Below are 23,825 nucleotides of genomic sequence, written 5' to 3' on the forward strand. Positions count from 1 at the left end.
TCTTCTGAACCTCTTTCCAGGAGAGAATGTTTCATTCAATATGAAGGATACAACTACATAATGTTTTTATCTCTTCCTCCTGCCCTAACATTCTTTCCAGTCCCTTTGTAGCAATATTTCCTGATCTTGGGTGGAGATGAAGGGTATAATGAGGATGTCTCATTTTCTCCCATGTATACCTTAGCATTGGGCCACTATGCTATAGGAATAGTCACTTACTCTTGGCAGTTTGACTGGTTGAGTCTCTACAGTAACCATCACCCACTGCAAAAAATTTAAAAGAACTCTCTCTATAACTAACAGAAGTAGTAAATACACATGTCTAGGAGGCAGTTTACAGGCACATTAACATCTGTTTTTAAAACAGTAGCCGCAGCCTCCCCACCAGGGCATATGGCCTCTGTAGCCACAGGTCCTGGCTTACAGACCAAACATAGGCCCTTGCTTATGGAATCAAATTAGAAATTAGTGACAGTCAGTGCCACTGTTTACTAGTGGTATGTTCATTGTACAGTGGCCAGGTCCATACCCAAGCAGGTATGTCAGTGACTGTTCATCCATTTCTCACATGTAACCAATGGCTGTAGTAATAGCTTTTATGGCTTGGGCCTGCCTGACCAGCAGCTTATAGGGAGGTAACCAGCCCTTGGCATATTTGGTTTGTTTTTTGGTTTTTCGAGACTGGCTTTCTCTGTGTAGCCCTGGCTGTCCTGGAACTCACTCTATAGACCAGGCTGGCCTCGAACTCAGAAATCCGCCTGCCTCTGCCTCCCAAGTGCTGGGATTAAAGGTGTGCACCACCACTGCCCAGCTCAATAATGGTTTCTGGACATTCTCCCAATCCTCTCCCCTCCCCCCAATCCACATAGGGTTTTTCCAAACTCTAGCTGCTGATTTACTGTTCTTCCCAATGCTTTTCCAAAACTGTAAGATGCTTAGCATTATGTAATTTTATATGTGTGTGTGTGTATGTATAATATACATATGTAATCTATAATATACATATATAATATATATTATACACATATACACACATATATGTATGATCAGACTATGGACGGGATCTCTTAAGGCCTACCTGTATCTTTCCAAGAAAGTAACAGTTTGCCTCTAGATTCTGCATCATGGATGAGAGCCACCTTGTTTGGCTTTCTGTAATCCAGTTGCTCTTCATTAGCTGTCATGCATTTTTTCATCTTGGGATGTTGTCATTGGGTTACTTCATCTCCCCATACCTCATGAACTAGATGATATGGGTTTTGCTGCTCATCCTGCCCAGAGAAAGGGAGAGTGGAGCTTAGTCTTTCTTCTAGAGTTGAATCCTCAAGCAGTCTCCCTTCCCCAATATACTATACATATACAGTCAACTTATACAATTTAAGTATGCTCATGGTATAGGGAGAATAACTACCCACTCTTTTTTTTTCTTTTTAAAGATTTATTTATTTTATGTATGAATATACCATTGCTCTCTTCAGACACATCAGAAGAGGGCATCAGATCCCATTACAGATGGTTGTGAGCCATCATCATGTGGTTGCTGGGAATTGAACTCAGGACCTCTGGAAGAGCAGTCAGTGCTTTTAACCACTGAGCCATCTCTCCAGCCCATAACTACCCATTATTAAGATGAACTTTTGTCTTTTCATGTATACCGCTACCTCTTGATGAATTGTTGCTCTGGTTTTAAAGTCTTCCAGGGGCTCACAAGCACTGTTTGGCTTCTTGTTAGTTTTTCCCCTAGGAATACCAGCTCTGTTCAAAGCTGGGCCTAGAGAGGCCCCTTTATCTGCTTTATCCTTTTATCACCCCTTCATTGCTTTAGCACTTTGTAAACCTGATTTGTATGTTGTTCTAAGTCATTCAGGTCCCCTAGAGAGATTTCTATTTCCTAATGACTACATCTTACTATAGAGCTCAGCAAAGGCACTGACACTTCATTTTCCTAACTATCCGTGCGCAATTTTACCAGGCCCAGAGAGCTGAACATCATACACCATCACTCAGAAATCCAGTTCCTTTAGTAATGGCTGTTCTTTCTTTATTGCTTTCAGGGACTGTTATGCATGAGAGTGACCTATCACAGTATATTAATACTTTTCATAGTTTGTATTAGATCCACTGGGGACTGATTTTTTTTTTCCTTATTGTCTTAGTTTGGGTTTTATTGCTGTGGAGAGACACTATGACCATGGCAACTCTTTTAAAGGAAAACATTTAATTGGGGCTGGCTTATATAGTTTAAGAGGTTTAGTACATTATCATAGACTAAATATGGGAAATTGGGCAGCATCCAGGCAGACATGGTGCTGGAAAAGGAGCTGAGAGTTTTATATCTTGATCTGAAGGCAGCAATTGACTTATGTGCCACCCTGGGTGTAGCTTGAGCATAGGAGACCTCAAAGCCCACCCCTACAGTGACACACTTATTTCAACAAGGCCACACCTACTCCAACAAGGCCACACTTCCTAATAGTGCTATGGGCCAGGCATTCATGCACATGAGTCTATGGAGTCCAAACTTATTCAAACCACCACATTTCTATTAGAACCTCAGGTTGTGCAGCTTTTGTTTTAAGAAGAGATAAGTAGTTTTATTACTCAGCTTCTTTGCCTCTGTGGCATTCACATTGCCACCCACATCCATTTCCCACAGCCATACAAGCCAAGCTGTGAGCAATTCTTTCATTTGCTTAAAAAGTCTTTTTTAACCACTGAACCATCTCTCCAGCTCCTAAAAAGTCTTTCTTCATTTAAGGCTACACATTGAATCATGGCTTTTCCTTCCTCTCCAGTAAAAGTCAGTCAGACCTAAGGGGTATCTTCTATTAATTTCTGTCTCATTCTCTTCCTCCCCACTCTCAGATTGGTTCTCCCCATGGGTTCCAAGTCTTTGGATCCAGAAAGGGTTCTTTGTAGCATAGATCTTAATGGTATTCTATTTCTCTTATGCTTCTTGCCAGCTATAAGAAATGTCATGCCATCCATCTCATCTTCTATTTTTTTTCTTCCATTTTTCTATCCTCCAGTCAAGTCTGGCTAATGTGAAGAATGTCTGTTTGGGTTTTTTTTTCTAGTTAAAGTTCTAGTTAAAATAGTAAATGGTCAAGTTCTTTCATGGCAGAAAGGCCCTATAATGTAACTCCTGCAACAGTCTGCTTTTGATCCCATCTCAATATGAGCTATTTTCAGGGACTGCGATATATTTTGTAATTGATCATCCATTTGAGGTTATCCCTGTACTTTTTCAGGCCATATTTATCAAAGAGGCATACTCTTCCCATAACATGCAGAGAAAGCTGGCCATCTTGGAGCCTTCACCAGGTGTGCCTCAGGCTCAACCTCCTTTACTTTCATTGCATGTCTCTTCAACCAATAGATCAAGCTTGGTGAGAGTCTCATAAGCTTCCTAGTTCTTTCAAGCTTCATTTCCCTTCAAGGAGGTAGTGTTTCAACTTAGAGATAACTTAACATCAGAGTTGGTATTTTTAGATAGAATGAAAGAACAGAGGGATCTGAAAGGAGGTGGGTTTTTTTTTGTTTGTTTGTTTTTGGGGGGGTTTTTTGCCTGGAATTAATGATTTTCTTTTTTCAGTTTCCTAAGTTTTCTTTGTCCTTACCCATAATCAGTATGTCTGGTCTCCAGAAGGTCTATGCTCCTGATTGGATAATCAAGTAATCTGTCGTTTTCCCTACACCCCTTTTCTTAGCAGCATTGTATCTAGACTTCATCTTTGTTCCAGTTGAGAACTGGTTACGCTGTCTCTGTCAGCCAGTGCCCTCCCTGAGTGTCTTTACCCTTCCACCTCTGTTGGAAGCTACTTTCTAATTTTCATATTTTTGTTTATATTTGTTTTATAGAACATGTCTTTCACAAGCTACTTAAATAAGATAACAAAAGAATAAAATGAATGTATATAAATGTATATAAATTTCAGGACTGAAGATAATTTTGACTTGGAATTTTGAAGCTATGCTACATAGTTGTCCAGCTTCTACTGTACCCACTAAGAAAGCTCCAGGTGCTTGGTCTGCTTAGTCCATAGCCAGACTTCTATATTCACTTCATACTGTTCAAAATTATGTAGATTTGGCTCCTTCCTTATGGCTCTTATGGATTATAAATATTGTGGCTTTTTTATTATTATTTTTTATTTTTGTGTTTTCAAGGCAGGGTTTCTCTCTGTAGCCCAGGCTGCCTTAGAGCTCAGCCTCTGCCTCCCAAGTACTGGGATTAAAAGCTTGTGCCACCATGCCTGGCCCAACATTGCAATTAAAGAAAAAAAAAGAAGTATCTATTTATTTCCTGTGTGTGGTGGTATTTGAGTAAGTAGTGTCTCCCATAAGCTCAGGTACTTGAACACTTGGTTCCCAGTTTTACCCGTTTAGGGAAGTGGTGCAGCATTGCTGGAGGAAGTGTGTCACTAGAGTCATAACTGACAGGATGAGAGGGCTTCACCCTCTTTCCAGGTCACTCTCTGAGTGGTGCCTGCATTTTAAGGTGTAACGGGTGTTCTAATCTTATTCTGTTGCTTGGACAACTGCCATGCCTGAAAATAACTTAGGGAAGGAAAGGGTTTATTTCATCTTAAAATTCCAGGTCACAGCCCATATTTTAGGATGGGAACTCAAGCAGGAGCTTGAAGCAAAAGCTGTGGGGGAACACAGCTTTCTGGTCTACACTCTGGCTCATTTTCTTCTCCAACCCAAGACTGTCCACAGTGGGCTAGATCTTCCTATACCAGTTGGTAATCAGACAATCCCCAAAATGTATCCCCATGGGCTAATCTGATCTAGGCAGTACCTCAGCTGATTACCCCAGGCTGTGTCAGATTCACAATTGAGACTAACTGGGACAATAGGGTTGTCTTCATTACTGTATTTAATTTCTACTCCATGCTTTTCAATATGTATTTTTACTGTTGTACTTTTTACAGTGTATAGACATGACTTCTTGTTTACGGTTATTATTTTATCTTGAATCAGATATTCTGCCTTACTCAATACGGGTCCTATTGGAAGCTGCTGTACGAAATTGTGATGGCTTTTTAATGAAAAAGGAAGATGTTATGAACATTTTGGACTGGAAAACCAAACAGAACAATGTTGAAGTGCCCTTTTTCCCCGCCCGTGTTGTTCTTCAAGATTTCACGTGAGTGACAGCATTGTTTTACATTGCTTGTATTCACAGTGCAGTAGTCTCTAATAGCTTTGTTTCCACATGTGAAACCCCAGTATGGAATGACGTGGTTAAAAATCTAAAGTTATCATTAATTCCTCCACATATATAGCTTTACATCACAGAATAAAATCCAGATTCTTTACAGTATCTTGAAAGACTGACCCTTCTTGTTCTGCCTGTTTATGGGATATTTATTGGAAGTGTGAATCTTACAATAAATGTTGGAAGAGAGCACCCCGTCATCACTCAGAGTTATACAAGCCTAGCTTCTGTGCCACTGATCACTAATGTGTGGTAGCTCCCATATGTTGCTGCTTAATACATACATTACTGTTCTGTAATCAGTAATGTGTCCTATTTGCCTTGTATCCTTGGTATGAAGAATATTGAAGTCATTTGGTACATGTTTGTTTTACACACACACACTCTTATTCAGATGGATGAATGTAAAATGGTAAAGGTAATTATGAATAGCTTTTTGAGATACTGCAAACAAGGACCGTAGGGGAAGAACCTAGAGGAAGGAATCACAGCCATTTCTGGTGTTCATTTATACCTCCAAAGTCATCTCTTCCGTTGTTTTTGGCAGTTCTACTCCTGAGCACTGAAGTTCTCAGATAATATTCAGTGTTAATTCTTACTAGTCTGGGGATACATGTAAATTTATATCATTATCAAAATAATCAAAAATAAACACAAGGGCCAGGCGTGGTGGCGCACGCCTTTAATCCCAGCACTGGGGAGGCAGAGGCAGGCGGATTTCTGAATTCGAGGCCAGCCTGGTCTACAGAGTAAGTTCCAGAACAGCCAGGACTACACAGAGAAACCCTGTCTCAAACAAACAAAACAAAACAAGACAAGAAAAACCCACAAAAAGATGTTTTGATAACAAGTGAGTATTAAGCGATTAGACCCATAATTTGACTGTTGTTTATCTTTCAGTGGAATACCGGCAATGGTGGATTTTGCTGCTATGAGGGAGGCAGTGAAAACTCTTGGAGGTGATCCTAAGAAAGTCCACCCTGCCTGTCCGACAGATCTCACAGTGGACCACTCTTTACAGATTGACTTCAGTAAATGGTACTGCAATACAGACATGTGTGAAGATGGTAGCACTAGTTAACTGGTAGTGAAGTGGGTAGTGTGGAAGTAGGGAATAGCAGTTCTGGCCCAGAGTAAAGCCCATTGTGCTCAGAACTAACACATTAAAGAAAAACCAGAGGAACTCATGGATTGGTATAATTTTCTGTACTTTCCCTGAGTTTAAAATTCCTTTTCATATTTGTGTATTTCTGTTACCAGGTTTGATAGAAGTAGGCTTATAACTTGCCTTTTGGAATGAATATCTGAATTAAGTCAGTCTCTCTCTCTCTCTCTCTCTCTCTCTCTCTCTCTCTCTCTCTCTCTCTCTCTGTTTTTGAGTCAGTATATTGCTATTTAGCTGTGATTGGTCTTGAACCCTATTTATAAACTACCTCTTCCTCCCAGGTGCTGGGATTATAGGCACACACCATCACAGCCAGCTTCATTTTGACTTTTAATTTATTTACCTTTTAGAGCAAATCTAACGCTTTGTCTCTAACTACTTACTGGAAATGCTGAGTCTGCTAAAGCTTTGCTCTCCTTCCACTAACAAAGGACATACTAGAGCAGCTTTCTGGTCTCTGCCATGTTTCTTTTTACATTCCTTAGAGTAGTGGAATGATACTGGAATTTATTCTAACTTTTGAGAGAGTCAATACCATGTATTAAAAAAATCTGTGTTCTTTAAGTTATGTGGAAAAAAAGTATAGTGTACTTTCTCAGAGTTTTTCACGTTGGTATAGAGCATGTAAAATAGTTATCCCAGGTGTGGCTTTATTCACAGCACTCAGGAGGCAGAGACAGAGTGGATCTGAGAGGAGTTCAGGCCAGCCAAGCCTACATAGTGAGATTCTGTCTCAAAAACTTAAAATACTTATCAAACTCACATTTCCTTCTCTTGCATGCCAAATTAAAATAAATTCATATCTATTCTTCCTCTCCTTACCTTATCTGGAGTGGCAGAGAGGTGTGTTAGGATTATGTTTTAACCCTCCTGAGTAAAAACTACTTTAATTTGGGATGGTTGAGAGAGTTGAGACAGTATCTCATTGTGTGGCCCAGGTTAGTGTTGTTCCTGTCAGTCCTCGTGCCTTTCAAGCACTGGGATTACAGACGTCTGCCACTTTATATGATTTGAACATCTTTCACTTCCAGATAGTCTTGATAATGTGAATTTTTTTAAGTTAAAGTTCTTGTTACTTGTAAATTATTACTTTGTTTCCTTTTTGAAATAATAGTGCAATACAGAATGCACCAAATCCTGGAGGTGGTGACCTACAGAAAGCAGGAAAGCTCTCTCCACTTAAAGTGCAGCCTAAGAAGCTTCCGTGTCGAGGCCAGACTACCTGCCGGGGATCGTGTGATTCTGGAGAACTAAACCGAAACTCAGGAACATTTTCTTCACAGATTGAGAATACACCTGTCTTGTGTCCTTTTCATTTGCAACCAGTGCCTGAGTATGACATTGTTTCTGTTAATAATTTTAGTGTCAGGTTATTTTTCAGTTAAGAAAATCACATTTCTCCTGATTACTGTTGTATTACTTTCACAACTACATTTCTAATATGCTTTCTGTAACACTAGATATAGTCTTCCTGCCTCAGCCTTCCAGGTATTATCATAAAAAATGTGTGCCATCATTCTTGCATTCTATGAAGTTGCAAAGTTGTGCTCTCTTACTCAATTATTAGCTTTTTAAAAAAATTTAGTAAACAGAGCTGAAGAGGTGGTTTAATGGTTTTTTTGTTTGGTTTTTTTTTTTAAGATTTATTTTTTGTTTGTTTGTTTTTTAAGATTTATTTAATATATGTAAGTACACTAGCTGTCTTCAGACACTCCAGAAGAGGGAGTCAGATCTCTTTACGGATGGTTGTCAGCTACCATGTGGTTGCTGGGATTTGAACTCAGGACTTTCGGAAGAGCAGTCATGTGCTATATCCGCTGAGCCATCTTACCAGCCCCCGATTTAATAGATAAGAGTACTTTTTCCTCTTGCAGTGGATTGAAATTTGATTCCTAGAATACATGGCAGCTCCCAACAATTTCCTCTGCAAGCTCCTGCATGCATGTGGTGCACATATACATAAAAGTTAAATAAAAACATGTAAACAAATCCACTTTTGGTTTAAGAGGTATTAAAACATTTAAGGTTTTAAGTTGCTAAGAAAAATATTTATACTTGGGCATGATAAATGCCAAATGATACAGTAATTTTGTTGTCTTTGAATTGGATCTTTGAAATTCTATTTCTAAATCCTTTGCTTAGTATTTCTATAAAACTTGAGGTTATAGTGATAACCTATGCCCCGCCTAAGGATTAAATATACCCTGACAGTTTTGCTGTACAGTTCCGACAGTTTTATGAAATAACTCCTTATTCTTAACCATTTCTCCTGATTATTTTTGTTTGTAAATGCATCAGTAAAGTATTAATTGTAAATTTGAAGAAGAAATGGAAGAGTTAGATAGTTGGAAGTTTACCATTTGGCCCTTGACAGCAGTCTAATTTGAAATCATGTTATAATCTAACACACAAAAAAACATTTTGTAGCACCAAGTGCTGTGAACTAATAGAAGTGACTTTAGAATACTATTCCCAAAGGATGAAGTAAAACCTCTACTCTATGTTGTGACTACAAAATTCACTTGCCTGTGAGTTATTAAAATAAGCTTTGCTTTTTAAAAAGTTCACAAACAATTACAATTTTTAGAACCCAGGTTACACATACAATTAACTTTTATTGATAACCCTAGAAAAGTCACAAGCTATTAGTTGATGTAAATTTAGGCGGTTTTAAGTCATACATTTCTGTAAGACTACATAATCCACTTAAACATGAAGCAGAGGTTTCTTGTTTTCAGTGAGTTGAATAAAAAGACTTTGTGAAAAGGTCTCTTTAAACTATAAGGCAATGTTCATGTTCATTCCCTTCATTTTAAGTGGCACAAGAACCAAAGGGGTGAGAGAGTGCACACGTTCACTGATAAAACTCACTGTCCCGTTTCCTTCCAGCACAGCTCAGTCACTTACCTTCATCAGTCTGACTGGCTTCCCACAGCAGTCTGAGCACTCATGTGGGTGCTGACTCAGTAAAATGATAGTTCTGTATCTGTCTTGTATGCTGTGGAGTAGAAAGAGCTTTCTTGATGAGAAAGAAAATAATTTTGGAAAAAAAAATAACCTGAGAAATTTTTACAGAGATTTTTTTTTTTTAATGTTGACAGTGAAGACTTAGATGCAAGGCAAATGATTTTTTTTTAATAATACATGTATTTAATACCAGCTTTTCATCCTTTTAGACCTGAGACAGTGTTAAAAAATCAAGAAGTAGAATTTGGCAGAAATCGAGAGAGGCTTCAGTTTTTCAAGGTATAAATGATTTTGGGAATTCTTAATTAACATCTATAAAATACTGATTCTGTAAAGTTTTTAGATTTAGATTTGTCGTTAGGAAAAGCTTTATAGTCAATGGGACTTTCTTGTACCATATTATTGGAAACCTCGTATTTGGCATATTTAAGCAACAATAATAAAAAGTAATGAAATCAATGGCTGTATTTTACGTGAGCCATGGGTAATCTTATTCCTTGGCTTTCCTTGAATTTTAGAGCACAGTTCCTGTCCTAGAGCTTGATAAATAGTTAAGAAAGGCCTTGAGCTAATTTCTTCTGCCTCCATCTTCCTAACTGCTGGGATTATAGGTATACAGTTATGCCTAGCTTAATTTGGGTTTAATGTTCATGAGAATGCATAGGCTTAATATCTGTATTTTTAGTACTTATTATAAACTTGGAGTTGGTCAAATTGAGCAGTTGGCTAACATTTTTGTGTCAATGTTTACTTGTATCTTGATTATGAATACAGAGTTCCACAATGCACTAATAACACTGTGTCTCTTCAATCCAAACAAAATACAGTGGAGCGCAGGAGCCTTTAAGAATGTGGCCGTCATCCCGCCTGGAACTGGAATGGCTCATCAAGTGAACTTAGAATACTTATCAAGAGTCGTGTTCGAAGAAACGGACCTGCTCTTCCCAGACAGCGTAGTTGGCACAGATTCTCACATAACCATGGTGAATGGATTGGGGATTCTTGGGTGGGGTAAGTAAGTATATTTTGTTTCTTTTTAAGAAAAGATGCCAAAAACATTATCAGGGGACAGAGAGCCTTTTTGAAGCAACAAAGGCACAGATTTAATAGTTTGTAATTATATAGTAAAGGTGATTTATAACAAAAAATGTGCCCAGTGTCCTGACAGCACCACTCCAGGCAGTTACCGCAGTGATGATGGTGAGGTCCGAGGAATGTTGATGATGACTGGTGTACCCCACTCTTATTAATTTTTTTATAGAGTATTATAACTATTGGATTTTTTCCTCTTCTTTCTTGGATTCCATTTATGAGGCTAAGGTAGATATAAACTGGATTGTATTCACATCTTGGTGTTTGTTACTTATTGAATAGTGCATAGCATACTCAGAAAATGCTGATTGCATTTAATTTAAGGTTAAAGTACTAGTTTTCTTAATTATGTAAGTGGAGTCATTCTTTTAAAAAGGTTTAGGTTCAAGATCCACAGTGAAAGTATGTTCCTTGTAAGATGCTATGTATGTCACACTCATGAAGCATGGGAGATGTTTGAAGGTACATGGCTAATTTAAATTGTGCTGATACACTTGTCCTTCTCAACAGGAGTTGGAGGCATTGAGACAGAGGCAGTTATGCTTGGCCTGCCAGTTACTCTTACTTTACCAGAGGTGGTTGGATGTGAGCTAACTGGGTCATCCAATGCTTTTGTTACATCCATAGATATTGTCCTTGGCATTACAAAGGTAAGCTCAAATTATAGTCGTTCCATGACTTACTTAGTGAACATCTTTATGTAAGTGGAACAGTCCCACAAGAGATTTTTGGGATTGGGATTTATGCCTCCATCCTTAGTTCTCATATTACCTGTATCATAAAGTTATCATAGTAAATATAACAAATGTAGCATATAATATATACTTGGAAGAACAAAAAAAAATTCCTTGTGTACTTGCAGCCTGCCAACACATTTATTAGAAGACCTCATTACAAGCTTATGGAGTAGTTACTATTGTAATTATTTTAATCGAAAATAAGATAGCCTAATTGTTTATCAGAGGAGGAGCACAGAGCTAAATACTAAGTAATAGACTCAGGCTTCTGACCCAGGAGTCCATGCCCTTAACAGGTATTATTGCCTCAATAAATAACTTGACCACGTGGATTTTTAAAATGTTACACTTAAGCTGGAGTGGGGAGTAGGAGTATGGTGGTGTGCACCTTTACCATCAGCACTCTGGACACAGAGGCAGGTAGATCCTTGTGAGTTTGATACCTGCTTGGTCTACAGAGCGAATTCTAGGGCAACAAGGCTACACAGAGAAACCCTGTCTTGAAAAATAAAAGCATGTTATATTTACACTGGGGATCGTGGCATATTCCTTTAATCTCAGCACACAGGAGGCAGATCTTTGCGAATTGGAGGCTGACTGACCTGTACTATATAACAAGTTCCAGGACAGTTAGGACTACATAGAGAGATCCTGTCTTGCAAAACAACAACAACAAAATGTTACATTTATTGTATTAAGAAGCCAGGTGTGGTGCCACATGTCTATAATCGTAGCACTCAGGAGGCTGAGACAGGAAGATGATGTGATAAGAGGCCATCCTCCAGAAAATAATTTTGTTATGTGCATTTGTATGTGTGTACCCATGTTCATGCCTGTGCAAGTGCTGGTAGAGGCCTGTTCTTCACTGGCCCCGAGCCTGGGTCTGAACCTCTTCAAGGAGACTGTGCTAGCTAGGGGTCTGCCTGTCTGGCTTTCCAGCCCTGGATTTGCTGCCGTGCTTGACTTTTTGAACTAGGGTTCTGGACATCAAGCTGAAGTCCTGTGCTTAAGAACTTGTACTATTTTACCAACTGCTTTTTCTTTAGTCCCTACCCCCAGGTTTTTCTTTTCTTTTTTTAAGGTTGGTTGGTTTATTTATTTTACATATATGATTACACTGTAGCTATTGTCAGACACCAAAAGAGGGCATTAGATCCTATTACAGGTGGTTATGAGCCACCATGTGGTTGCTGGGATTTGAACTCAGGACCTCTGGAAGAGCAGTCAGTGCTCTTAACTCTTGAACCTTCTCTCCAGTCCAGTCCGCCCTCCAGTTTAAAAAGGGCTTTTTAGTATATTTATATATTTAATTTTTTTGTACGTGTACACATATGCCATGACTTATATTTGGACACCCTGGACCATCTGACCCTCCTCCCCAATTTTTTCTTTAAAGAAAGTCTCTTTCAAAACCATTACTAGATAATGCTTTAAAATATATGAATAGCTGGGCGTGATGGCACACGCCTTTAATCCCAGCACTTGGGAGGCAGAGGCAGGTGGATTTCTGAGGCCAGCCTGGTCTGTAGAGTGAGTTCCAGGACAGCCAAGGCTATACAGAAAAACCCTGTCTCGAAAAACCAAAAAATATATATAGTATATATTATATAGTATATAATATATTTTTATATAGTATATATTATATATACATAATACATATTATATATTATATATCATATTATATATGATATATAATATATATGTTATATATGAATAGTAGAAATTTGATAGTGTCAGACTTTTCCATTGTTAGCTTTAACATTATTTTGAGCTTTCTTGGAACTTGGAAAAAAAACACTGGCTTCATGTGTTCAATATAGTGAATAATAAATTGTAACATTGTAGTCCTAATTTTTTTATTTTTCACAAACTTTAAGTGCCGTTTTTAAAAAAATATTTGCACTTGAAACGTGTTTCACACACAATTCCAATGTGGGTTGCTTCTCAGAAGTTTTGATTAAATTATTGATGTGATGACTGAAGCTACTGCACAAGGTAAAACAGTAGTGCCAGTTCCTAAGTAGTCGTAATGATTATTTTCACTAACTGGAATAAACTTGACATCTTAGATGATTAATTCAGTGCTTGGTAACAAAGGTCACAACATTAAATTGAGAAATGCACAATTTACTCCTAGAGGAAGAAATATGTGCTATTTTGATTTTTAAAGAAATTAGTTCTTTCGACATCCTAAAAACACACTACTTTCAGATTTTTCTGCCTGTTTTTGTTTAACAGTATTATTTGTGTGGTTAGCAGCTTATCGTGAGACAATTTTTATCCATTATGTATATTTATTGGATATATTTTTCTCTGTTGAGGGCCTGTTCTTTTTATGATCTTTATAGGATTAACCATGCTATTTTCCCAAATATATATTGTGACACTTCATTAATTTGATGAAGACAACATTTGACCTAATCTATTTTTTTCTTTTTCAAGTTTTTTTTTTAACATTATTATTTTAATTATGTTTATGTCTGTATCTATGTGTGCCTTTGTGGTCATGAAAAAGGTGCCCATACTGGCCAGGAAAGGGACTCAGGCCCCTTTGGAGTTGGAGTTAAAAGGCCAATGTGAACCACCTAACATGGATGCTAGAGCCAAACTCAGGTTCTCTGGAAGAGGAGTATATACTCTTAACCACTGAGCCCTCCCTCTCTCCAGACCCCCCTATTTTTCTTTTTATCCTTAAAAACTAAGATCAGGGGCCTGGAGTCCTGTTCCAGGAGATTTAACACCCTTGTCTGGCTTCTACAGTCAACGAGCACGAAGGTGGTACATAAATATACATGCAAACAAAACATCAGTACATGTAAAGTAAAAATAAGTAATAAAAAAACCCAAAGATGAGAAGTTGTTTCAGTTACTTGGTAGGAATGAATGATTTTGGAGGAATTCACTTTAAACCATGTGTTAAATCTGACCAAAATGAATTTACCTAGAATAATATTGCTATAAATATTTAAGCTAATACTAATAATTAGAAGAGTTTTGTACAGCAGCATATACTTTTAAGTTCACTATATAGTTTTTCTCATAAGCATATTATTTCTTAAACTATGGGGTGCCAACAGTAGTTAGAACACAGTTGTTTTATGTACTGTTAGGAAGGAAAAGGGCTCCCAGCTATGTGGGCATTCTGAGGAATTGAAGATACATTCTCTGGTTTCAGAGACATTAATATGGGGTTTGGGTTTTTTTTTTTTTTTTGAGCATTCAGGTGTTTATTTTGTTATCACAGCGTCTCATTTTTACAACAGCTCTGGCTGTTGTAAAGATCTGCCTGTCTGCCTCTCAGATGCTGGGATTAATGGTTAGAGCCATCATTCCCTCCTCCTCCTTTTCTTCCTCCTCCTCTTCTTCCTCTTCTTAAAATACCAGTGAAACTAGAATGAATTTGTTTCATATAATTAAAGGCCTTAACATTAGTATTGGTTAAAGATTTAACTTTATAGAAAAAAATCTGACTTGCTTTTCTAGAATTCCATGCTAATTTTACCATTGCTTCTGCTGTGTTTTTGCATATCTAAAAGCACCTCAGGCAAGTAGGCGTGGCTGGAAAGTTTGTTGAGTTCTTTGGAAGTGGAGTTTCACAATTATCTATTGTTGATAGAACTACCATAGCAAACATGTGTCCAGAATATGGTGCTATCCTCAGCTTTTTCCCTGTTGACAATGTGACACTACAACATTTAGAACATACAGGTAAGAGAATATAAAATGATTGTATTTCTACTGTAGCTGTTTAATAGTCTTTTATAATAAATGACTATGTCATATATGCTATTGGATATTTATCAAACTGTTAATTTTGAAACAGTAACTCTAATCTTACTTTATGTCCCTAAAAAAAAACTTGAAACATAGTCCCTTGTGATCCACTGACAACATGTTAAATAAATTATTCAAACTACTGATATTCATGTTACCCTTTCCTTACACAGACCAATCCTCTCACCTATCCTTAGTAGAGGTGCAAGCAGACAAGAGATTTTTGAGTGAGAAGCAGTTTGGGTTGCAGGTTCAAGATCTTTGTGTAGCTTGATTGGCTAGGATCTTTGATCACCCTGATCACTATAGAAGCCACCTTCAAAATGATACTTGGTATTTCATAAAACCACTATTGTCTGAATAGTAAGTCTCCTTTCCATTATGAAGAAGCCACTGTTGAGCCACTTTAGAAATAAATGAAAGATACATTTTTGAGAGAGAGAATCTTTGTTCTTCAGTTTGTGGGCATAGTATTATAAGTAAATAAATAGGACAGCCAATAATAGACTGATGTGTTTTCCGTAAAATGCACAAAAACAATACTTTTTTGAGAAGCCAGCCCTCGTGCTCTTGGGTGTGTCTTTCTTTATGAGCATTTCTCTCCTAACCCTTGTCTGGGTTAAACTGTCTTTATTGAACCCTAGGTCTGTTTCACCTCATTACTTACACACTAACCTGAGTTAAGAGAGGTGGTGATCTTTTTAACTCTATAGCAAACTAGCCTAAAATGTAGTGGTTTACAAAACAGTAATAGGGCTGCTTAGCTCTGGTAGAGCAAGTGCTATATGCCACAAAGTCCTGACCAATCAAGAACAAACCCAGCAATAATCATTTATTGCCTCATGGTTTCAGTGAGTCAGTGATTTCAGACAGGTCACAACAGGAAGAGCTTGTTGCTACTTTGTGTCTAGGGCCTCAGCTGCACAGTTCACAAACTAGGGTCTGGAGTTCTAAAGACTGCACTCACATGAATATCTGCTGTGGACACAGGGCTGTCAACACATCCATTCATATATGCCAGTGTGGTGTGTCCATGTGGTTTCCACGTGCAGGCTGGACTGCTAAGTGGAGACTGTCCAGGTTAAGCAGAGCAAGAGACAAGTGTAAGTCAAGGGTGTGTTAGTGAGTGGACTTAGCTCAACACTGCAGTTTTACATCCCTGTCATCAAAATCTCAGAATTCTTTACTACATTTCATTTTGTTCCTTTGTTTTAGGTTTTGACAAAACCAAACTTGAGTCAATGGAAAAATACCTTAAAGCTGTGAAATTGTTTCGAAATGATGAGAATTCTTCAGAACCTGAATATTCTCAGGTATTTGCAAGTAACTCACCTAGGAGTGAGTAGAAGTATAAGTGCTTGTGCATAGTCCTATTTATAAGTGTTTACTAGCTAGGTAGCTTTGGGCACTGTGCCCCCACAGACTTCTTAGATTAAATGCAAATTTGTAGAACAGTTCCAGCAATGTAGTAAGTGCTTAATGAGTGATAGCTGTTAATCAGAAGGTCCATTTCTGACTCATTATTTTGATTTTACAATGACATTTAGATAGATTCTGGTTGTAGTAAAATTTGCAGCATTTTATAAAAATCTACCATTTTTAATTATATTTAATTATGAGAGCAGGTATATATACATGTGTACAGGTGCCCACAGGGGCCAGGAGAGAACATCAGGTCCCCTGGAGTTAGAGTTAACATGGGTGTTGGGAACAGAGTTTGAATCCTATAAAAGAGCAGTATAGCCTCTTATCCACCCAAGCCATCTCTCCAACTCCTGGTTTAGCTTTTTAAGTATTTAAAATATCAACTCTAAGTTCTAATTTTTTCTGATTTAGGATGAGCACTGTAGTGTTCCCACTGCTCCACAAATTGCAATTTTTATGATTTCTGCTTCTGGTTTGTGATTATTTTGCATCATTGTATTGTTATATGGTCTTAAATGGTCAAAGTACTTTACAACTCTTATCTGTTGGATATTTTTGGTGCCATAGATAGAATTCACATTCAGGAAAGTTGATATCAATTTGGTAGTATTATGGTTTTGCTGTGCTTTCCCCCCCCCCCGGGGGGGCAGGGATTTTTTTTTTTTCCATCCAGTTTTGTTTTTCTTAGCTTGTTTCTATCTCACATAATCTAATTTGAATATTTACATGTTTGTGTTTTCCCTAAACTAGAACACAATGATTTTCATGTAGGAAACTTTGTTTTGATGTTATGTTTCTAGTTTGTAGAACTGTGATATATGACAGATAAGGAGGGAAGGAACAGAATATGAGAGTGTGCATTCAAAAGGTTATTCGTAGTAGGGTCTCAAATTTGAAGCTGTCCTGCTTCCTCAGTCTCTTGAATGTTGGGATTACAGATATAAGCCACCATAGCTGGCGTTTTTAGAAGTCTTGAAAGCCAGATTAAAGACAAACCAAATTTTAAAGATTCTGGAAAAAATCTTTTAACTCTTTCCATTTTCTTTTCTCTTTGACTTCTATTGTCCACGATTTTGGGGTGGGGGGAAAGACTGGTAGAGTAAAATTGAATTGATTACTTGCTAGAAAACCCTAGCCAGAGGCTGGGGTTATGTCTCAGTTGGTAGAGTACTTACCATGCAGGAAGCCCTGGGTTCAGTGTCAGTACTCGGTCACCCACACCTGCACTGAGGTGGAGACAGGAGAATCTCAAGTGCAGCTCCATCCTCAGCTTTACATAATAAGTTTAAGGTCAGCAACACAATGGAAGACCGTACCTCACACAAATAAGTCCTCTCTGTGCCCAGGATAGTCGTTCATACTTGGAATCCCAGGACTCTGGAAGCTATAGCAGGGTTGTAAATCAAAGCCAGTTTGGGCTACATAGTTCAAGGCCAACCTGGGCTGCCTAGGGTACCCATAGTTTTTTGTTTTTAAAACCCTCTTTCACCTTGTTAACTGACAATAGTTGGAAATAAAGCTAAAATCCATCAAGACATTGATTTCAGAAGAAACTAATTGAGGGTAGAGAGATGAGGACCTGGGTGGGTTTCCAGCAACCATATGTCTCATAATCATCTGTAACTCCAGCTCCAGGAGATCCAACAACCCTCTACTGGCCTCCACAGGTACCAGACACGTGGTTCACATATATACAGTGCTGGCAAATAGTCATACATATAAAACAAAACTAAATCTCTAAAAAAATAAATAAATTCCTTCAGTGTTTATTTAGGACAAAGACTAGGATCAACTGAATCTATTAAATATAGTAGGATCCTTCAGAATTATCCTGGCTGTGATGAGACTATAATGAAGAATTATTATTAAATTTGCTGTACCTGGGCTGGTAAGATGACTCAGCAGGTAAGAGCACTGACTGCTCTTCCGAAGGTCCTGAGTTCAAATTCCAGCAACCACATGGTGGCTCACGACCACCTGTAATAAGATCTGACGCCCTCTTCTGGTGTGTCTAAGTCAGCTACAGTATACTTATGTATAATAATAAATAAATTATTTTTTTAAAAATTTGCTGTACCTAACCACATAAAATGCACAAAGGAAATATTAGTATTTGGAGAAATAAATAACTAATTGGAAACTGAGATTTTAACAAAAATTAATGACTTTTTAACCAAGAAATAAAAGCCATCTCATAGGAAACTAACCAGTAAGATCCTCTGAAGCCACCCAGAGAATGAAAACCTTTCTTTGTTACATTCCCTTAGCATGTGCTGTTGACCAGGCATCACATGCGAGGTGACAGGGGAGAATGTTTACTAACCATTCACTTCGTGATCTGAGAGTGAGGCGTGGCTGGGATTAGACCTCAGAGGCAGTGAGCTGATGACGAGCAGAGGTTCTTGTACAGGCTTCTGTTGTGACAGTGGTTTTGGTTTGTTGTTATTTTAGGGCAGCCTTAATATAGCCCAGGCTGGCTCACTATATAGTTGAAGATGCCTTTGAACTAATAATCATCCTGTCTCTGCTTTTGAAATACTTGGATTACAAGCAATATACTATCAATTCTGATTTTGTGTGATGCTCAGGGTAGAACCCAGGGCCTCTTGCATGCTAGGCAAGTCCTCTAGCAACTAAGCTGTGTCCTCAGCACTTTTGATAGTATTTATATTTGTAAAGAAAAAACATAGGAAAAACCATAGTTTTTGTAAGTTGTGTTAAAATAGATGTACTCATTCTGCTTATAAAGCAATGTTTGCTTTTGTATTTATTCTTGGAAATTCTGATATCCTTTTGTCCTCCACTCTGTTTTCTTAGGTGATACAGATTAATCTGAATTCAATAGTTGCATCTGTCAGTGGTCCAAAAAGGCCTCAGGATAGGGTTGCTGTAACAGATATGAAAAGTGATTTTCAGGCTTGTTTAAGTGAAAAGGTAAGTTATTTTCTTGTTACTTTTAGCCAACAGGGTTTGGGACTAATTTCTAAATTCAATCTACTGCTCTTTTTTTTTTTTTTTCCATATGCTATGGTGTATGCTAGCAGCCTCAAGAGGGTCAGAGTTGGATTATATCTATTTAAAGTAATCAAAAGTTAATAAAGTTAGGTTTCTCAGTCACAGTGGTTTCCTTTCAAGTGCTAATCAGCTGTGTGATAGTACAGACATCATTTATATCACTGAAGACTGTTTTACTGGGCATCATTATTATAGACTTCCTACTAGGAAGAAACCATTGCACTGTGTAATTATTCTCATTAAATTTGAAAAAAAAAAAAAAAACACAAAATAACTTTGGCTCTGGGGTTTCTGATTTTGTCTTTAAAGTCATGGCCGTAGTTTTGTCACTTTGGTCTGTTAGGAAACAGTAGAATTGGCTTTGCTTCCCAATCCTTACTTTTACAGTTTCCTTACTTTTTATTTGGAAAATACTAAACATGTTCAGAAGTAAGGTGGTCTCTGATAAATTGCTGTACACTTGCCAGGCAACTTTAGCACTAATGAACTCAGTATAAAGCTTACTCACCTCTTCTGCACTCACACACTTGGATCATTGGGGCAAATCTTTAGAATAGGAAGAGTTCCTACCGTGTTTTTGAAAATTCTTGTGAGCGGGAATAACTGGGAAATGTCTGAGTTGGGACTGGATTCTGGGTGGTTGGTTGTAATCACTTAATATATAAAAAAAGTATTGTTTATGAACACCACTAGACTCCTTGTGTAAATATTCAAATCTTGTTTAAGATGAATTGGGCCTTCTGAATGGTGTAGACCTTATGTGTCACAGTAGAACTTTGTTGTCCAAGTTGTGTTTCCTATTATTCCTACCAAGTCTGTAATATTTGAATACAAATTTATAGGTTGGATTTAAAGGCTTCCAAGTTGCAGCTGAAAAACAAAGTGATACCGTCTCTGTTCGTTATGATGGAAGTGAGTATAAGCTGTCTCATGGATCTGTGGTCATTGCTGCAGTTATCAGTTGTACTAATAATTGCAATCCATCTGTGATGCTTGCTGCAGGTAGGTTGGTATTTATAACTACGTATTCTCTTATGTAAGTTACTGTTTGCTTTCCTGTGTTTGTGTTTTATCAAGTCACTGCAATTTTTAATTAAGTTGTTAGGAGTTTTTAATTTGTAGTATTTTTTTACATAGAAGGTAGCTTTTGAAAAAACACCTATAATTTATATACCTATTAATTTTAAATTGTTTCTGTCTCTTCAGTAAATTTAAAAGTAACGCTGCTCAGCAGGTATTGCTTGGGATTTCCCCCACCATCTTACAATCACAGCATACTGTGCAAGGGGGGAATTGCCGACATGTAGCGTCAGTCTGTGTGCCAGTGTTAATGCTCTTTGTTTACTAGGGTTATGGCATTGATTCCGTCAGTGGCAGTTATAGACGAGTGTTCTTTTTTTCCTGTGTGTGATGTTATGGTGTTAGCCTTACCCCCCCTAATAATTTGCAGCATGATGCTACTTTACTAAAAATTTCAATTTGTCTTCAGTGAACTGAATAGGTAGAGTAAAATACACACAGTAATGATATTAAGGTTTTATGGGCTGGAGAGATGGCTCAGAAGTTAAGGGCACTGGTTACTCTTCCAGAGGTCCTGAGTTCAACTCCCAGCAACCACATCTGCTGCTCACAACCATCTACACTGGGATCTGATCTGGCATGCAGGTGTATATACAGATATAGCACTCATAGACATTAAAACATAAATCTTAAAGTTCTTTTGAGCTTTTTACTATAAATTGTAATTGATGATAGTAAACACACCCTTTTCTTGGCTTTTATTCTAATGTAAAGGAGGTAAGGGTACGTTGTCATAGTCATTGTTTGTTGATTTTACAGGTCTTTTGGCTAAAAAGGCTGTTGAAACTGGTCTACGAGTTAAACCTTATATAAGAACAAGTTTGTCTCCAGGCAGTGGGATGGTTACACATTACCTCAGTTCAAGTGGAGTGTTACCCTATCTTAGCAAGCTAGGGTAAGTGACATTTACTGTTATTTACATCTAGACTGGTATTCAGCAGGTGATAAATATATTAGGAATCAAAGAGAAGTTAAAAAAGGAAAAATACCACTTAAAAGGGTGAATGGCCCCCTCAGAGTTGGTACATGACTCACCGAGACACCGAGTTCTCAGCACAAAGGAGATGTTATACCCGGGGGGCTAGCAGATGGTGGCTACAGAGGCAGACAGCACAGCAGCAAGAAGCAAGCAGGTGGTTTGGGTTTTTTTGTTTGTTTTGGTTTTTTTTTTGCAGGAGTGGATTTTTAAGGAGAAAAGGGGGAAATCTGTGCTCAGATGAATTGGTAAATCTTGATAGCCAGATAATGAATTTTGATTGTTGGACCTTGGTGTTTAAATCTCAGGAATGAGTCAGTGACAAATAAGGGAATTGACCTTGGCATCGAGCTTTAGCAATACAGTTTAATGGTGTTTATTTTAGCAAGGGGAGAAGGAAAGATGAAAGACAAAACCTGTCAGCGCCATGCTTGCCATGCTCGGATGTTCCAGAGCCCTTCACTTGTTCCCTTGCCATTAGCACATAGTCTGGTGCCTAAGAAGCAGGTGGAGGTTGGGAATGGTTGATAACAGAGGCACTTGGAGGTCAAGCACATGGTCTGTAGCCCTCAGGACAGGGGGAACCAAGTCACAGTCAGGGTCCTGTTAGAGTGGGGTGAGGGAAAATCTAATTCTCATGGGTCGTGTTCAGTTCAGAAAAGAGTAAAGGAATAATACAAGTTGGATTAATTTGATTGAACACATCTTTAATCCCAGCACTTGGGAGACAGAGGCAGGGGGATCTCTGAGTATGTGACCAGCCTAGTCTACAGAGGTAGTTCAAGGACAGACAGGGCTACGGCGAAACCATGTATTGGGGAGCAGTGGGGGGAAACAGATTGTCTTGATTCAGGTTTTGCAAAATTACTGGGTCTGCAATGTGAGGTTAATTTATCTATGAAGCTTAAGAGAAACAACTTCTACATTTCTTTCATATTTAAGTGATGACAGTGTAATTTTAGAAAATAATATTTTTACATAAATTATCAATCCTTTTTAAAAGCCTCATAAATTTTAGATTTTTTTTTTTTTTTTTAATTTTGCTTTTAGAGCAGCAGCTAAAGTAATTTAGAGGCTTATGTTTGTAATCTTACTTTGGAATTACTGTCAGGGATTCTTGTTAGGTGTAGTTTATTCAGAGTTGAATAACTTACTCCCACTAGAGTACCTCCTTATCCTTTTGGGACCTTTGATGAACTGTTATAGTGAGGTCATCCTTATGTTTTATAGTTTAAAATACGCCTTTTGAGTGGAAACACATGATTTTTGTTTGTTGTTGGTTTTTTTGGTTTTTTGAGACAGGGTTTCTCTGTGTAGTCCTGGCTGTGCTGGAACTCACTCTGTAGACCATGCTGGCCTTGAACTCAGAAATCCACCTGGCCACATGATTTTTTTAAAAGGGGTTTTATTTGTTCTAGTTATAGCAGAGGCGCTTTCTGATACTGTTTGTTAAGTACTTTTGATCTAGTACAGATATTGTGGCTGTGTGGGCTCTTCTAAGATTTATAATCAGTACAAAGAACATGATACCAGTGAAACTTTAATGTTTAAAAGTGTGAAATTCATGTGTTGATGATTAATTCTTATGAAGCAAACAGTAATCTTAGTGTGATAAGGGAAATAAAGAGAAGACGGGTCCTTTCTTTACATACTGCCCAGTCATGTTTCACTTTTTAAATGCAGGTTTGACATAGTTGGCTATGGATGTTCAACGTGTGTAGGAAATACAGCACCTTTATCAGAAGCAGTTTTGAATGCAGTAAAACAGGTAAAATTTAGATTAATTAGCACATCTAAGTGCATTTTCATTGTTTATTTTTAATATGGATACTTCAATATCAACTTAAGCATCAGAGTTGATTAATAGATGCTAGTTTAAAAAATCAGACACACTTATGAGTGGGATTGTGAGCTGCTTTGAGAGTTGCCCCAACTTATTTCAGCTATATCATATTAGTAAATTATAAACAGTGTGTATTATACTTGAAACTCTTGGGAAAAGTAACTTGTGGATCTTAATGCAAAGAATTACTTGTATATTTTAAAACTAATTCCTTAGCAATATAAGGAACTATTAAAGTATAAGGATTGTAGTTCTGTCCTTAAAATTAAAACTTAGTAAAATTTTGTTTGTTTGTTTGTCTGGATCTCAACTATATTAGTTGAGACAAATTTTATAATTGTGTGAGTATATGTAAGCTCTTGAATCAAGTATATTTGTTTTCCTCCCCTCAGGGTGATTTGGTTACCTGTGGAGTTTTATCTGGAAACAAACATTTCGAAGGCCGTCTTTGTGATTGTGTTCGTGCCAATTATCTCGCCTCTCCGCCCTTAGTGGTGGCTTATGCCATAGCAGGCACAGTGAATATA

At 37.8% G+C, this 23,825-nt stretch overlaps 1 protein-coding gene across 1 annotated transcript in view; it reads left to right on the forward strand.

Annotated features, from left to right (window-relative positions):
• Positions 1 to 23,825, forward strand: part of Ireb2 (iron responsive element binding protein 2) — a 49,112-nt gene that overhangs the window by 12,581 nt on the left and 12,706 nt on the right. The window contains exons 3-15 of the mRNA XM_021205941.2: positions 4,987 to 5,152; positions 6,125 to 6,262; positions 7,504 to 7,722; positions 9,566 to 9,635; positions 10,184 to 10,367; positions 10,959 to 11,098; positions 14,722 to 14,893; positions 16,175 to 16,272; positions 19,202 to 19,318; positions 20,242 to 20,401; positions 21,239 to 21,374; positions 23,139 to 23,223; positions 23,691 to 23,825. The exon at positions 23,691 to 23,825 is cut by the window's right edge and continues 22 nt beyond it. Coding sequence (XP_021061600.1) covers positions 4,987 to 5,152; positions 6,125 to 6,262; positions 7,504 to 7,722; positions 9,566 to 9,635; positions 10,184 to 10,367; positions 10,959 to 11,098; positions 14,722 to 14,893; positions 16,175 to 16,272; positions 19,202 to 19,318; positions 20,242 to 20,401; positions 21,239 to 21,374; positions 23,139 to 23,223; positions 23,691 to 23,825 — 1,820 coding nt within the window. The remainder of the gene's footprint in view (positions 1 to 4,986; positions 5,153 to 6,124; positions 6,263 to 7,503; positions 7,723 to 9,565; positions 9,636 to 10,183; positions 10,368 to 10,958; positions 11,099 to 14,721; positions 14,894 to 16,174; positions 16,273 to 19,201; positions 19,319 to 20,241; positions 20,402 to 21,238; positions 21,375 to 23,138; positions 23,224 to 23,690) is intronic.

Source organism: Mus pahari, chromosome 10 (genome assembly GCF_900095145.1).
Source record: "Mus pahari chromosome 10, PAHARI_EIJ_v1.1, whole genome shotgun sequence".
Classification (NCBI taxonomy): domain Eukaryota; kingdom Metazoa; phylum Chordata; class Mammalia; order Rodentia; family Muridae; genus Mus; species Mus pahari.